Source organism: Phaenicophaeus curvirostris, chromosome Z (assembly GCF_032191515.1).
Source record: "Phaenicophaeus curvirostris isolate KB17595 chromosome Z, BPBGC_Pcur_1.0, whole genome shotgun sequence".
NCBI classification, from domain to species: domain Eukaryota; kingdom Metazoa; phylum Chordata; class Aves; order Cuculiformes; family Cuculidae; genus Phaenicophaeus; species Phaenicophaeus curvirostris.
In genome coordinates this window covers 76,253,289-76,270,257 of record NC_091431.1, presented here as the reverse complement: position 1 = coordinate 76,270,257, position 16,969 = coordinate 76,253,289, and the positions used below count along the sequence as shown (strand labels likewise).

Sequence of the window (16,969 nt, the reverse complement as noted above, 5' to 3'; positions counted from 1 at the left end):
TAACTGTTGGGTACTTTGTTCTATCAGTCATAGGGTTTGGGCTGACAAAACTGGATGCAGAACTGTGCTACACTAAAGTGCAGGCACACTGCTGTACAAGCTCTGGTACGATCAGAGCCCTGGTGTCTCCCATGAACACCACAGCAAGCAGGCAAATTCGGGTGCAGACAGCAACAGCCACGCTAAAGCCAACGCCTTCTTTTGAAGTGAACATTTTCAGTGGCTTTCACCATTCCCCCATTCATGCATTCAAATATAAAAACCCCTCAAGTTCACAGAACAAGGAAGATTCACACCACACTGGTTCAGAACTATCAGAACAGCATCCAATGTCCGTCACCCAAAGCATCCTGTAAGATCAGAAACCACTCAGACCATACGTAAGCCAATAACTGTATAAATATACACATACACGTGCAGACATGTAAAGTGTTCTAGTAATCTCTGTGAGGCAGAAAGCGTGCTTCTTACTTATTTACAAAGAAGATGAAAACCAACTGCAGTGCCTCTCACACTTTGGGGCCCTGGGAGCTTCTAACTTCAGTTCCTTTGGCAGGGATTAATTCCACTTTGAAGCACACAGTAAAGTAAAATACGAATTTAAAAAGCAAAATAAATGCTCTTTTAGCAAATATATTTTCTGTTAAGTGATAAAAAAGAAAGACCCCCACAGCACTACTGCAATCTGACACTGAAGCTGATCTGCCCATGAAACAGAGAGTTCATGTTTGTTTACCTTTGACAATCGTTTTGGCTGTGGCTTTTGCAGTCTGTGGGCCTCTCACAGGAAAAAAAAAATCTATCTATACACGCACAGAGGTTGTAAGTGTAGAAGTTGTATGTATGCACATTAAAAGCTGTAATGTATGTGCTGACAACATCACAGCTTGTGTAATTGTCATCATCACTAATGCCTAATGTCAACATCTAACGAATGCCATTGCACACATGAGCAGCCCAATAGGAGCCCTCCAGGTAAAGTCACTTTCAGTCAGGAATAAATACAATAATTTTACTCAAATCTACTACCAAGGTCAGTAATTTTATAACATTTTAAGGACTTTTGTAACTCCTTAAGCTCCTGCCATGCTGGTTCTGCAGCCTCTCTGGTTCCAGCCTGCAGCTGTTGGCTTTAGGAGGTTTGGAAGTAAGAGTAAAATGTTGGGAATGCTTGCTTGAAAACAATTTAGTTGGACTGCTTAAGGAAATAAATTGTATGGAACACGAGGGTTCTTCACATCTGGTGATGACAAAAAGGAGCCCGCCGAGCTGAAAGCACTGCTTACCGGGAGGTGGCTGAGTGGCACATCCACTTGCCCCAGGAAGTCGTCTCTGGTCTGTGGGATACAAGGAGAAGGCAGAAAAAGGAGAGACGTTACCTCTAAGGCCATCGTTACACCCAACAAGCAAAGCAAAACATCAATCCAGCCACAGCGGAGCAGAAAGAAAGGCTCTTGAGCACATTATTACAGCAGTTACTGGTTCATACACCATTTCCGTTGCACGTAATTTGTTGTGATTGCCTACCTGCTTCAGCAGAGCTTTTCCTGGGGCAGTCCCACATGGTTCCCAAGCCCACAGCGCATACGGAAGGACTGACGGAATTCCCTCTCCTCCGACAGCCTCGGCATCATTCACAACACAAAGTAACTGTCTACCCCTGCCATGAATCCACGTCTGCATGCATTGAAAACCAGAGCGAAATTACTGTTCACCGTGGCGTGGATGTTCACATCAAACTTTGGTGACCGTTTCTTTTCCAGAGATGCCATCTCCCACAAAAGCAGCCACCGCCAAGCAGCTATGGGACCTGGTCTCCATCTAACGACACCTTTATGAGTGGGTATTGGGAGCACGATTCCTAACTCCACCAGATACATCCCATGCCAATTTCACAGCTAGGAAGGTGGACAGGATACAGGGAGCCCTTCAAGTTCAAGGTTCTCTCTGATATGGGCAACGCTCCATGATTCCCGAGGAGGCTCAGGCTGGACTGCAGACAGTGGCCTGATCCCCTGTTCACACCAAATGCTCTAAAGACACAACCTCATACAGTGCCTCAGTGCACTGTCACCAGCCACTTACAAGGGCAGAGAAGAAAAGGGACATGAAATAGCAGAGGTAACAAACTGATCCCACAGCACGGGCACCACCGGCAGGGCCGTGTCCCCCAGCTCACCGAGATTTGAATTCTCATCGTAAAGCCTACTGCATCCATCAGTAACCAGCTGGCTGTCAGAGCAACCCTGTTCTCTGGGTCCTGTTTGCGACACCAGATCTCAGCCCCAGTGATTCCCAAACAACCTGCTGCATATTTATAACTGGCTACGCACAGAATTCCAGGAAGCGCAGGCTGCTGCTCCAAAGCCAAGTTTACATAGCTCTCATAGCGAAGCATTAAGTTTAATATCAAAATCCATATTTTGTATGGCAACACCATCAGAATCCTGTTTCTGCTCTGCTCCAAAGACAGCACCAAGTTCCGGTATCCCCAAAGCAGGAATATATCCTTCTGTGCTGCATCCCCACGGAATGACACAAAGTGAGTATCTGCACCAAGCGGCCTGTGTTTTTTCCATGTTGAAGCGAAAACAGCAAATAAATTTTTCATTACAGATTTTTGGCTATTCATCTTTGTGGCAACCACTGGAAAACCTGGGAGCCTGCTAAGTCCCCTTGGGGTATTTCTCACCAGACACACACACAGGTGACGTACGTACAAGTACTGAGCCTAAGACAGCTGATCTATTCCACAAGAGCACCACCTATTCATCTGATCTTAACACCTCTATGGACTGGGGAAACCGCTGCATCTATGCTGAATAACAGATTTTAACTGGTATTCCTAGATACTCTGCAGCCACAACAGAAAATGGGGCTCTAAGAACTGTGCACGTTCCAGACTGATGGGGAAAGCCTTCACTTCTACAAGTTTTCAGGAGTAAAAAGTAAAGCCAGCCTTAAAAGCAGCCAAACCAACTCAAACTGGTTGTCTGGAGTTCTGAGTGGCGCTGGAAAACCTTACACCATCCCCTCCTTGGCTGTTCCTAGTGTGGCTCTGGCCAACGGCGCCAGTACGGAGGGGCTGTGCAAGGAAGCCCTTCTGCAGCACCGGCCTGTGCACACACTCGTGAGAAAATGGTATGTTTGCTTCCAAAGAGAAGTCAGCGAAAAGACAAACCAGGTTGTTGGGCAAAAAAGAGATGCTCAGAAACCTTTATTCTCATTTTGCATGTGACATCCAAAACTGGCAAGCACTCTTCACCATCTGTGTTAGCGCAGAATCAAAGGAGGACAAAAGCCTACATTTAGAATAATGACATTTGAAAGAAACCACACAGCTCCTGGCTACTGGAGTTGGTAAAGGAGCATCGTCTATAAAATCTCCTACTTATTCAGTTTTACCAACGCTGTAAAATGGCATTCCTTCAGATGCTGTCTTCTCCTCTCAGACAAAAGGTGATCGCGCATGGTGTTTGGCAGAGTCATAAACACACCCTGCCTGTCCAGCAAACCCAAGCTGTCCAGCCACTAAGTTTATTCACACAATAACTTTTGGAAAAGCGGTGCTGATGCAGGAATCCTTTCACTGCTCTTTGCATGCTCAAACACACTGGGTGTTCCAAACACTGAATTCTCTTGAGTGTGAGTGCTACCCATCCCACCAACACTAACATCACAACTAAACTTGGTCACTGTCACTAAACCCCACAGACAGCATGTTACAACGGGAAAAGGAGGCTTAGCCTGTGGAGGAGCATGGAACCCATCCGGCACAACACATTTGTTTTAAGCGATATCCAATGTAAGGAAAATAAAGGGAGATGGTCCTGCTTCAACACTCGCATGAGCCAATTTCTCACTGAAATAGAATCTAATGTTAAACATTTTGGCTAATCTGCTAGTGCAACCCATCACTGAGGATCATTTACCTCGGAAAACACCACCAGAAGCCTAGGAAGCCAGGCAGCTGCTGAAATGGTCAGGAGCAAATTTAACAACCCCACTGCTGGCTAAACCCTGTCCCCAGGTGCCATGGCCACATAGTTTCTGAACCTCTGCAGGGATGGGGACCACCCCTGCCCTGGGCAGCCTGTGCCAGGGCTTCCCCATTCTGACAATGAAGGAATTGTTCCTAATATCCAATCTAAACCTCCCTGGTGCAACTTGAGGCCATTTACCCTCGTCCTATCACTTGTCACTTGGGAGAAGAGACCAGCACCCACCTCCCCATGCTCCAAAAACATTCAAGATTTTTATAAAAGCTAAGGATGTTCCATTAATTCTCTCTAGAAAGCAAAATATTTTAGAAAACACATTTAACATCACAAGCTTCGGTTTTGTTGTGGAATGTATAATTTTTTTTTGGACTTGGCATTTTCTGTGTTTAATCCATCATTACAAACAGCTCAGCTGACAGAGGCTCCTCCATCCATGAATGATGCTAACGACGAGGTACAGCACATCTGGTTCCCAGCACAGGAAGCCCACTTGTGTGCCCTGGTTCCAACTTGCCATCTCCGACAAGAAGACAACGTGCCACAAGTGGACAGAGGGGCCTCACCAATTCCACCAGAGAGAAAAGGCATCACCATCAGGTTGCTGTTCTGCAAACGAGGCAGTAGCACTCCAAAGCCATCACAGCTGGGTGATAGCAGCCCATTTCGTAGAAGCACAGGCAACCCCCATGCCTTGGTCCTTACTTAAATGGACAAGCCGCAGCAGATAAGCAGAACCGATTTAAACTCTAAAACACCTCTCCCGCACTGCCACCGCTTATTTAAACACACTGGAAAATATTGGGCACTGATGCCAAGATCTGGCACATTCCTGAAACATGAGTAACATCAAAAAAAAAAACCCTGGGCAATGTCCAGGACAAGATAGCAGTTAAAGATTGATTCCATTCATTAGGATGAAATGGCTACCTAGTTACTTCCTGGGCAGAATTAAGCATCTGACACACTGGCTGCTATTCCCTTGCTCTAACGTGGGTCGCAGTTAGAAGTGGCTGCATCAGTGAAGGACGAGAACAGTGAATTCCTGCTATTCTTAGTAGGGCTGCATCAGGAATGGCTCAGAAAAGAGGAGAATCCTGTTTTCCTCAGCTGCTGAACAGCCTCAGTGGGGAATAAGTAAGAGAGCAGCCCTGGGAGGAGGAGGGAGTTGATGCCCAAGAGATCCCTACACAGAACAGAATCATTGTGCATAAGTGAACGAATGGAAGTTCAGAACACATTCAACATGTGAGGACACTTATGTCCCTTGTTCCATAAGAAATGAAGGAATTGTTGACAAAAAAAATAAATCTCAGAATCAATATGATAGCTTTTCACGAAAACACAGCGAGGGATGGCAGGAAAGCATGGAAAGTCCATCGGCAATGAACTGTCCATGAGACATGAAAGTCCATCTGCAATGGACTGCCGATCCATAACAGGACATCACTACGTTCCCAAATGTTGTGCCTGAGATGCTTTCACTTGCAAACCAAGGGCTGAAATCACACTAGTGATTAAAATGAACGAGTAAAGCCATAAACTCCCTGAAATTCGGATGGGAATCACCACACAGAAGGACTCATTACTGGAACACTAGGGCCGGGAGGGCGATCCATTCCTGACGGCAGAAACTCATCTGCAATTGCACAATGGAAGACAAAACCATTGCAATCTTACCAGTAAGCATCTACAGCCTTATTCAAGTATTGATTTGAAGTCAGCTTTTGTTTTGTTTCTGTCCTTCTCTACTCCTGGAGGAAACGCTCGTGGCAAGATGCAACATGTTCACCACCAAGAGTCCCGCTGACCAACCACGGCACCATTATGGACACACTTAACCCCTTAGCTGCAGTTTTTACTTTAACCTCAGTTTTCTTGACTGATAAAAGGCGGTTTAAGTGTCTCCTCACCTTCCAGCAGCTGCCAAAGCAAAGGAGCAACAACAGCTGAATGCTGGTGGGGCAGCTTTGGGCAACAATCTGCTCTACAGCACAACAGCAAAGCCTGACCTGGCCAACCTTTATCGATGACCTCAGTCCCTGATACCTGAAGAACAACACCGTAATAGTGAGGCACCAAGGAAGGAGCACAGAACTAAGGAAATCTCCACTCTGTCCAGACCATGAGCTGTGTTTCAGAGAACTCCATCTGAAATCCTTTTTTCCTGACATATGTGAAGTACCTCCAAACGACACAAAGTACAGCGCCAGGGGAAGTTTAGGCTGGACATTAGGAAAAAAATTTTCATGGAAAGGGTCATTGGGCACTGGAACTGGTTGCCCAAGGAGGTGGTTGAGTCACCTTCCCTGGAGGTGTTTAAGGGACGGGTGGACGAGGTGCTGAGGGGCATGGTTTAGTGTTTGATAGGAATGGCTGGACTCTATGATCCCGTGGGTCTTTTCCAACCTGGTGATTCTGTGATTCTTACACCTAACATAGATGACAACTGACTTTAACTCAAGGCATCTACATCTGCCCACTGCAGGGGAATTGGAACTGGATGATCTTTAAGATCCCTTCCAACCCAAACAATACTATGATACTATGATGCGCAAAGCTCACTACGGCACACAGTAGCTGGGAGCTGACCCATCAACCCTGAGACTTGTGTCACAAAACAGGCAACGCAGGTTGGGAGCGACCTTGAGACACTGAGTTCATACTGCAGAGAAACGGTGATAAATCGACACAGCGTGGGACAGGGAGCACTAAACACCTTTTCTTTGGTTGTCATCCCAGCAAAAAGATGCAGCCCAGTTGGATGAAAGTCTACTCAGATGTCCAATGATGGACAAAAGCCTCCAGCAACTGCAATTCTCAGCAAGGTGCTTGAGGGTGGCTGCCGTGAATGCAGGACCTTTGACTCACAACCCTGACCTTCCTCACAGAAGTGCCTATTTTATTTAAACTCACCCCTTGTGTATCAGCAGACAGACACACTATTTCCTTCCGGAATCCTTCCCCACAATGTAGCGCAGCTCACCAAGCTCACAAACCCAGTCACTCACAAACTCTAGCGAAAGGATTCCTACAGTGAACCGTAACTGCAGGTGGCAGCTATTTCAGCACACACAGGACAGCATGCGAGACAGGCTTGGGAAACTCTGCTGTGGAATGCAGTATTAAGACAATTAAAAGGAGGATAATTAGCTGGCAGATTGTTTACTAATACTGTCTTGTGTACCATTTCTTCCTTTCCCCTCTTCACTACTTACTCTACCTTTTTCACTTGCTGACAGAGATGGCCTGCTTTTCCTCTTTCACTCATCAACCGCAGCCCAGCCTTTTATTCGGACTTCCAGACTTCACCACACATCTGTCACAACCAGGTTTTTTTTTATCTGTATGCACTTTCTTGGCAGAAAGCAATTAAGAAAGAGAATACTCAGAATAAGCCAAGTACTGTAAGAGTATGAGAGCTCTGGCGTGCCACAGGATTTATATTCCCTCTAAAGCTATCCCAAAGCTTATAAATGATCCTGGAGAACTGCAGCAACAGAGATTGAAAGGTCTAAGAGCTCAAGGGGCAGAACACACAATTCTTGCTGAAAGATTACCAGTAGGAGAGCAAAATAAGTCACAAATGGACATCACGATCTCTTAAAATGCTAACTTCTGCCTCCTGCTGCTCCTTGAAGGCAGCAGCAGTCTTGTCCGATGTTGTCTTCACCATACACTGAGATCTGATGGGGGAAATTACAGCAAGGTTCAGAGCCTGTTAGAATGCAGCTGCCTTTGAAAAATGCTGACTGTGGCTCCCATAGGAACTGGAGGCATAGACAAAACTAGAAAAATCCAGAACCCATAATTTCTTTCTCCTAAATCAGTCCAAAACGGAACTGCTATTTTAACACAGAGCTCAGAAAATAGAGGGCTCATTGGAGCATCTCTTCCATAAGGCATGATCATGGAATCACAGAATGGTCAGGGTCAGAATGGATCCCAAAGCCCATCCAGTTCCAGCCCCTGCCATGGGCAGGGACACCTCCCATTGGATCAGGTTGCTCCAAGCCCCATCCAACCTGGCCTTGAACACCTCCAGGTTCAGTCCAGCTATGACTTCTCTGGGAAACTTGGGCCAGGGCCTTCCCACTTGCACAAGACTCAAGACAAATCAAGCCTCCCCATTTTCCCATTCAGCACACAGCCTGGCTTCTGCTGTTTCCTACTCCCCTGAACACGCTGTACCCTGGGGCGTAAGCACTACCAGCAGCTCAGGGCAGCCTGAAAGACCAGTAATCCCAGTGCTCCGAAACACACAGTTGCTTGACCACACAACACAACCTACTCAAATGTCCAGAGACAGCTCTGAAAGCCACTGAATGTTTATTTAGCACCTTGTGAACTACTAAGGAAGTCTTTGGCTCTACAGGCAGGCAAACAACAGCAAAGGTTTAGATAAGCTGCAATTCCCACTGTGCGCCTGTCGGTCACGTCCAGCTGCCAGAGCTACAGTTCCTTTGCCTCAAAGCTGCATGCTCCCTTCGGCTGGAGAACCTGAAGGCACATCTTGATAAGCAGGATTCCATAAACATGAAATTTCAGTCAGTCCCAGTGAAAATCTAGGCTCAGCCTCTTGTTGGAGCTCCTGCAGGACTTTGGAAATTAAGTGTGAGCTAATCCATTACCCGGGATGAAAGGGAGCAGAAGTCACATTAAACCTTCTCCAAGTAGGAGGAGTTACGTATTAGGACCCACCAGCAGGTTTATCTGGGCCAGTGACACAGTACTCCAAGTATGTGGCACAGGACAAAGTCATAGATGAAACTTATATAAGAGAACAGTGACATTAAAAAAGCTGTGGAAGTATCAGGAGGCAGAGAAATAAGATGGCAGGAAGGGAATCGGAGAAAGCATGCTGACATTTATACAGACAAGGTTTTCCAAAGGTACCAAGTACGTTCTTTTGGCTGCTTAATCCAAGTAGCAGTTGTGTTTGAGAAGGCACTAGACTTCATAGAATCATGGAATGACTTGGATTAGAAGGGACCTCAAAGCCCATCCAGTTCCACGTCCTGCCATGGGCAGGGACACCTCCCACTGGATCAGGGTGCTCAGAGCCTCATCCAACCTGACTTTGAACTTGGTAATATCTGATGCAACGCTTCTGCATTAATGATTTTCCTACGGTCAAGGAAAACCCCCAAACATGCTATAAGAACGATACATGACAAATTCAGACACAAGAATGCATTACAGCCACTAGCGATCAGAACACTGAGGGGAAATGTGGCCATGTCCTGGCCAAGGAAACAGAGAACCCTGTCATGTTGAGGCCACAAAAAAACCAAGTTAGAGTAACATGAATTTTTTTAAATTAATTATTCAATGCTCATGTAGATCAGTCAATAACATGTACTGCAAGGTCTTCATAGTTGGGAATTATTAATTTCAACTTTAAAACTGTAACTGGCAACATAATGTCCTGGAGTGAAAAATCAAGAGCATGGGGGAAACCCTTGACAACTTTGTTCCATGCTGTGCAGGTTTGTTTAATATCAGCCTCCAATTTATTTTGTTCATATCCTTTAAGTCTGCACAGCAAGAGTATGGTTTTGTATTTAAAATTCAATTGCAACAAAGAGCAGGAAGGCCACAACTCCAGAACTGTTTGCTCCGAAACGCCAATCCCCATGAAATCAGGAATGTAACAGGCGGTGAGGCAGAGCTCCTTCCAGCTCCAAGCTCCCACAAACACACTGGAGAGGCTGCATTTGAAGGGAACACAGCCCAGGAAAACACCCATGGCCCCATGGAGAACAGAGCTGGTGCTTCAGACCAACCATGCCAAGTTCTTCTCTCCCTCTCTCCCCACATCTGTCTTGGCTGGCATCCGACTCAAGAGATCCGACTGTGGCCCCTGCCCAGGCCAGTGCTGCGGTTAACGCCCTGCTCCAAAGACCGAGCCAAGATGCGGCCAGCAGTGTGGGGAGAGGTGAGGCAGCCAAAGCCAAGCCGGCACAGCACAAACCCACCCAGAATACTCCCACTGTCCGCTCTCGTTCCACAGGGAGCAGTGCCTGGGCAGAAGAGCTGTGCTGACCAGCGAGCTTTCCTAAAGGCACCTGGACAATGCCGTGCTTTGAAGGCATAGTGTTCCAGCCAAGGAAAGGAACAGTGTTCCCAAGGGCCCGCCTCCACTCATCCTGACTGAAAGGATTGTCTATTTACTGCTGTGCCTGGAATTGCTGCACAGTGGTTACGGTTTAGGCTTTGTCCTGCACTCTGGCAGGTACACGGAATCACTAAGATTGAAAAAGACCCCATCCAGTCCAATCGCCAGCCCAACCCACCATCCCTATTAAACCACGTGAAACATGCCTACACATGCTGATGGTGAGAATGACCTCCAAGAGCTGGTCTGAGCAATTCCATTTGCCTTGGAAGAGCTGTTACGTGAAGCTGGAGCCTTTGGCACTGCTATGGACACGGACATATGCAAGGACACAGGAGCAGAAGGAAGTTTATGACTGCAGCATTAATCCTACCAAAGCTGATGGCAGAATTCCTAACAACTCCAGACTGGTCAAGGTTTTAGCAACAAGCCTCCAGATAGTCCAAATCAATGCAACCTTGTATCGCTGCCTGAATGTCCAATACACAGTGAGCCGTGCACAAGGGAGCCAGACCTCCAAGGAGATCAGGCACAGACACCTTTGCCAAACCCACGTAATGATTTGTTCACAGTGGCTGGGATCAGCCCTCTACAGGGAGCAATTCCCATCCCTCTTTAGTTCCTAGCTCACTACTTATCTGTGCTTGGCAGGTTTTAACTCAGCCCACAGGAACCAGAAGCCTGCTCCTCTGCTGACAGCGAGTCCACAGCAGCACTGAGTACTCCTGACATCAGAACAGACCTGGTCTGACACCAGAGCAGACACACTCTGACACCAGAATGCATGTTGCAGGACTGGAAGTGAATCGAGCACACAAATAACGTCACAAGTCCTGTAAACCGTATAAATAAAGGAAATCTTACAGAGGTGCTGTGTAGCTTGATTTGTGGGCCTTGCAGAGTGTTTCCTGCAATCCTGCCCCTGAAAATACCAAATGCTGAGACCCCTACGTGAATTCTCGCAGGGCTGGAAGCCCACACCATCGATTGCTGCACTCTCCAGTGCTGGATGTGGTACACACTGTTACAGTACAGCAAGCTGCCTCACCGAGTGTCCTGCGGGCACTTCCTGACAAGTAGAGCTCACCACAGTGATGATAATTCCATGTGCTGCAAGCACTGTGATAAAGCAGCTACAAATACTGAGGTGTCAGCAATACAGCAACACAGACTCACTGTCCAGCACCCGGGAGGGCTCCTGGGGTTGCGCTTGAGCAGATTGAGCTCTCCTTGGCTTCTCAGCAGGAAAGCTTTGCTCCATGTTAATGGAGTTGGAAGCAAATAAATGTCCTGTGGTAACACGATCTGTGAGCAAACCCATGCTGGAGGCAGGTTACAAACAGTGAAACAGTCAGGATATTTGTAATGTAAAGTCATTACAACACCAAGCACTAAACAATAAATATATTACTGCTGAAATGCACACAATTTAAATTACAGGAGAGAATCCTTAGCTTTGATAACAGTGCTTTAAATTTTTTTAGCAATATGAAAATATTTTAATTCATTATGAATTAACATGATCCCTAAAATAACGCTGTTCTTCCCACAACCTGATCTGCTGGAGGTTTATTTACAGGAGAAAGGGGAGAAGTAATTGTAAAGGCAGGAAAACCACTGGGTTGCGAATTACATGAACTGTGGTAACGCTCACTTGAGGTAAAATTCAGGCTGTAACTCTGCCTAGGAGGGTCGTTGAAATGATCTGCACTCCTTGCTGAATACCTTTTTTTATTTTAAAGCTGCTTCCTTTTGATAATTAAACCATTTAAGATGCCACACTCCAGAGTTTCACACTTGTGTGTGTGAACACTAACACTAATGCTGAATAAGGGGACTCCTGTGGCCTTATTTATTATAAACAGTGACTATGTATTATTATTTGCCTTAAAACGCCTCTTTCCATAGCAGGACTAAGACAAGACTTCAACAAGGATCTGGGAAGGCGCCAGGCAGGTCGTAGAAACCCACAGCTGAATTGCCCTTTTGTCAACAATGAAAATATATATAACAAACATATACATTTTTTAAATTGAAATAGATATGAAAATATACATCATGATTTTGATATAACTGAGTTTATAATCCCTTATTCTTTGCTGGCACATATAACACACAGCCCCCAGATGCCAGGCACCAGGTGGTCGTTCTTTCCAACCCCAGCTGCCTACAGGAACACTGCAGCGACCGCAAGTTTACGGTACGCAGCACTATTCTGGATGCTGTCGCACAGCCCACCCCACGGGAAGCAACCGTTCCTTTCAACATTCCCTTCCCACTCCCTGCAGCCCCAGACCCAGGGCTGAGGGCTCAGCACCCATGGACCTGCAAACCAAAAGGTGCTTCAGTAATGCCAGCGCTGGAATTTGCTTTTCCCACACATAAGGCACAGCCTGGCATTTCAGCGGGTTTCTGTCACCAGGGATTTCCAGTAGAGCTAAAGGGAGGTTTCTCCTTTTATTTATTCTCTCTCTGGATCCAGAAGCTGATTGTAGGAGTGCATTTATGTGTAAACAACTGCTGACTTCTGGAGCTGCCGGTGCCCCCCGTGAGATGAACAGACAGAAGCACCAGATTCTGGATGAGTGTGTGCAGTGAGATATTTGACAAACAGATTTAATTTGGACAAAAAGTAAATGGGATCGATTAGGATTTAGAACAGCTTTTTGAAACAGAACAGCCATGAACCAGCCACATCCCTAAATTCTGCATTACCCAACAGCTCTTCCAGAAAGGCACACAGTCACTCAGCACAAAAGCCACCAAGACTCTGTCTTGTTTGTTCTCTGTGATTTCTGGGGCTTGATCTGTCCCAAAGCTGTGCTGCCTGGCACCTTCGGCATTCGGACTACATCAGTATTTCCATCATGAACCGCATGCGCTATAAACCCAGCATTACTGGGATTACCATGCGCTGCAGCTCTGCATACAATGTTTCCAGGCCAGAGCAAATGGTTTATTACTGCTATTGAAAAAGTGCTGTTATTGCCAGCTCCTCTGCTCAGAGTTTTATCCTGGTTTCTTTACAGAGTAACACCAACAGAGACAGCTTGCAGGGAGAAACAGCAAAATGCCTGAAGATGAAGCCTAATAAAATCCAGAATCGCTTCCAAGGGAACCCAAGATAATGGGGAGGGCCAGGGGAAAGCCAGCCCTGCTAAAAAACACCTATGAATTTGTGATTCGATGAGCTGACTTGCACTCCCTGCAACGGCAATTTGTCCTCCCCTCACATGGGAAGCAGAACAAAGGAAAGAACAAACCCAAACCAGCCTACTCCACGATACTGTCCTGCACCCCTGAGGATGCTGTTCCATACCTGGTGACTGCTCCCGAGATTGAAGGTGCAGCATCAGCACAGTTCCACTAGCAGCATCACACATGGGCACCAAAGAGTGACAACACCTGGTTTTACCTTCCTGCACAGGAAATGGCACTACACCTGCACGGATGGATGGACAGATGGATGGAATGTCTCTAAGGCCAGGTGCATGCTCGCTCTGCGTGTCAGATCCCAGTGGAGCAGGATTCCAATACACTTCAGCATCCCATGGAAACCAGAGTGGCAGACAGTTACACACACGTTCCTCAGGAACAGGGTTTATCACATTTCTGACTTGTCATCCTTTGGACCTCTCGGACATTTAGACTTGGCTCAGGAACTGTAAGAGAAGCAATCGCACCTCTTTTCCAACTGAAAAGCATCACTGCTTCCCACACCCACCTAAGCCCTGAGGATCTGTCAGCATAGGGGATGATGTTAAAGACAACCAAAACACGTCTCTCATGCTGCAAGTCACACTGGTACAGATGCTGGCCCCTGTTGCTCTTCTGCCATCCTCCATCACTGCCACACAGCCACAGTTGCTGGACCAGCCGAGGCCTGGCACTGGGCAAGTGAGGCCCACGGCCACTTGTTCCATAAGGACAAGCCAGGACACAGCACAGAATTGCTTGTTATGAATTCCCTTCCAACCCACAGGATCCCACACAGACTGGAAACGTGAAACAATCGAACAAGGAAACAAAATCCTGTGGTAGAAACATGGCTTAAGGACATGGCACATATAAGCATCTACCATCTTCAAAGGACTGCAATGACTGACATTTCCCTTGCTTTCACTTCTTGCAAGGCTCAGCTTAATAACGACTTGGGGTGGGGGGGTGGGTGTTCTTCCGCGACTACACTGCACACAGGGACCTCTCTCCAGTGACAAGAGCAGCAATCCACGATCCCAAGAGTGGCTCCCATGAGCCCACGGTGTACAGCGATATAAAGGCAGCACAGTGACACCAAGGCTGACGCTCACTACTGAGAACACAGTTTGTGCGACTGTCACTGACTAAATACCCAAGCTAAAAAAGCAGGATCTGACACCCCTCAGCTTGCTTTTTTATTATTTAAACGCAATACATTTTTCCAGTGTGTATAACCATACTTCCCTAACCTGATTTTTTTCCAGCCATAAAACCCCATCCCGGGATTTCCTTGCCCTATGCTGGGCACGTCTGGGAGCACACTGTGTCAGGAGCCCCAAACCAAAATCATAATGGTAAACGCCAGTCTCTAAGGCAAGTTCATGGGCATGGTAGGTATGATATAGCATGTGACAATCACACCCCTTTCCTGACAAACAATGGCACAGCTGTATCTGCTTTTCTGCATGGAGGATCTGATGCATATCTGAACAAACGCTCCTATCCATCTGGTATTGATCCACAGCCCAAGTAAGGTACAAAAGTTGTGGCAGGGCTTCGCTAAGGAAGGTCGATGCAAGCAGTGAATTCTCTGAATATACATTTCTAACCCTAGGCAGAGCAGAAATACCTATCTTTTAGATGCTATTTTAGTAACACTGTTGAACACTAGAGACTTGTCATCAGCAGTTCCCCTGAATCCGTCCCCAACCCCACCAACTGCCTTCTCTTCAGCCAAACCCACAAACAAATAATCCCCACTGCAATTACACAAAACCGACCCATAGCTCTCCCAGTGGGATGCAAGAGAGGATGGCTCAAGGTTTTTCACTTCCCTAGCAGCAGCAATTCTCTGAGTGGCTTGCTGTCTGCTCACCGCAAAGTTCCAACCTCGCAGGGATCTATTGCGAAGCCCAGGAGGTCACCGAGGTAAGAAGGTGCTCCCGGCACCCTTCTGATGCTGAAAAGGCATCGCTGAAACACAGACGAAGAGTGAGTGGAACCAAAGAGCCAAGACAGTATTCAGGCCCTCTAGAAATAATAAACTGTCAAAATATGCTGTGCTATGTGTCCATTAATAACACATTAAAATACAGTACTGTACAACTCTGGATAAGGCTAAGCTTTCTCTTCACCAGCACTGCTGCCAGCAGCTCATTACTAGGTGTGTACAAGGACTCTAGCAAATAGTTCTGTCTTTCCTGATCCAATTCCCTGACTACCCCTCATCTGACACAAAGCCCGCACTGATGCCCCTGCAGCCATCACCCCAACAACATGCAGAGGTCTCCCATGAACACATTTCCATTAAAACAATGGAAGTGCTATCCTTCCCCACCAAAACTTGAAGTCAACAGGAGCAGCATGTGGAACAACCTGTGACACGGGGCCGAGGAAGGCAGGGAAGTGGACGTTGCAGCCATCAGGAGTTCCTTTATCCCAGAGTTCCACCTTCTTCAGAACAACTGTTTAACCACTTCCCACTGAGTCCATAGGAAAATATTCCATGGGTCACTCGATCCTGATGCCATTTTCCCACTACGGGAACTCTGCCAAGGATGCTGTCTCAGCTGGAGCTGAGGTGCTTGACCATGGGTTGCCCCACGGCACCAGCCTGAAGGAGGCGCATGTTGCAGGTGCCCACATTTAGGTCTTCTGGGCCCTGTGCAACACAGGATTTTGGCCCTCTGTGCTTGTGTTTGGTTTACTCCAATCCCAGCCAGTCTCTCAGGATTACACTCTCTGCTTTCACAACCATTTTCCTAGCATTATCTCTAAGGAAGGACCACAAAAGCCAAGCTATGAGAAGGACACAGCTACCTTTTCTGTTTGCTAACCAAACAGAATTCAACGCCACTGCCCCAACATCTCATTGGGGTGCTCTGTCTTGACCCCAACAAAGACACTTCTGTCTGGCCCTCCAGCAGTTGTCCAATAGCTGAGATTTCTGAAGCGTTTCCCACAAAACAGCCCAGCACTCACAGGCCACAAGGATGAACAATGAGGTGTTTGTTGTGTGCTGCAGCGATGCACACACAGCAGTGATTGCATTACACAGGCAATACCACAGCAGCCAGAAGAATGTGTAATGAGGCACCCAAACAAAACTGCTCACAACTGGACACGAGCTCAGACTTTACTGAACGTTTTCGAGTGCCTTGTAATAAAACACATCCTGCCTACCCCCACCACTCCTGCCTCGAGCAGAGATATCCGAAAGGTCATAAACACTCGGGAGCAGCAGGACTGCAGACGCCCGCCTGCGTGTTTGCGCACAAGATAAATCAGGCTGTGGCAGCTGCTGCACTCAGCCCCGTGCCCGGACTCTGGGTCAATCAAACGCATCCAAACCTCTCCTGCTGGAGGAGCCCAGAATTTAGTTTTTATACACTAAGCAACTCTAGAACCTGGCCACTTTTCCCCTCAGCTCAAAAAACCAAATACTTCAGGCACCCCCTCACTTGGCATCACAGCTGAGTGTCCCTGGGATGACTACAAACAGGAGAAAACCCCACCATAAAGGTTTAAGTTTCCATAAATTCCTTGGTTTTGCTCTAAGGACACCAGCATACGTGGGTTGAGTGCCACTGGGACAGCCATGCTCCACAGCTGACCACACCCATTTCCCACGGTATGGAGAAGCAGCGCACAGAGG

General features: G+C 47.0%; 1 protein-coding gene across 10 annotated transcripts in view; it reads right to left on the bottom strand.

Annotated features, from left to right (window-relative positions):
- NEDD4L (NEDD4 like E3 ubiquitin protein ligase) overlaps positions 1 to 16,969 on the bottom strand; it is a 112,322-nt gene that overhangs the window by 36,675 nt on the left and 58,678 nt on the right. For all 10 annotated transcript variants that reach the window (XM_069880783.1, XM_069880784.1, XM_069880785.1 and 7 more), the window contains one exon: positions 1,287 to 1,337. In XM_069880783.1, coding sequence (XP_069736884.1) covers positions 1,287 to 1,337 — 51 coding nt within the window. The remainder of the gene's footprint in view (positions 1 to 1,286; positions 1,338 to 16,969) is intronic.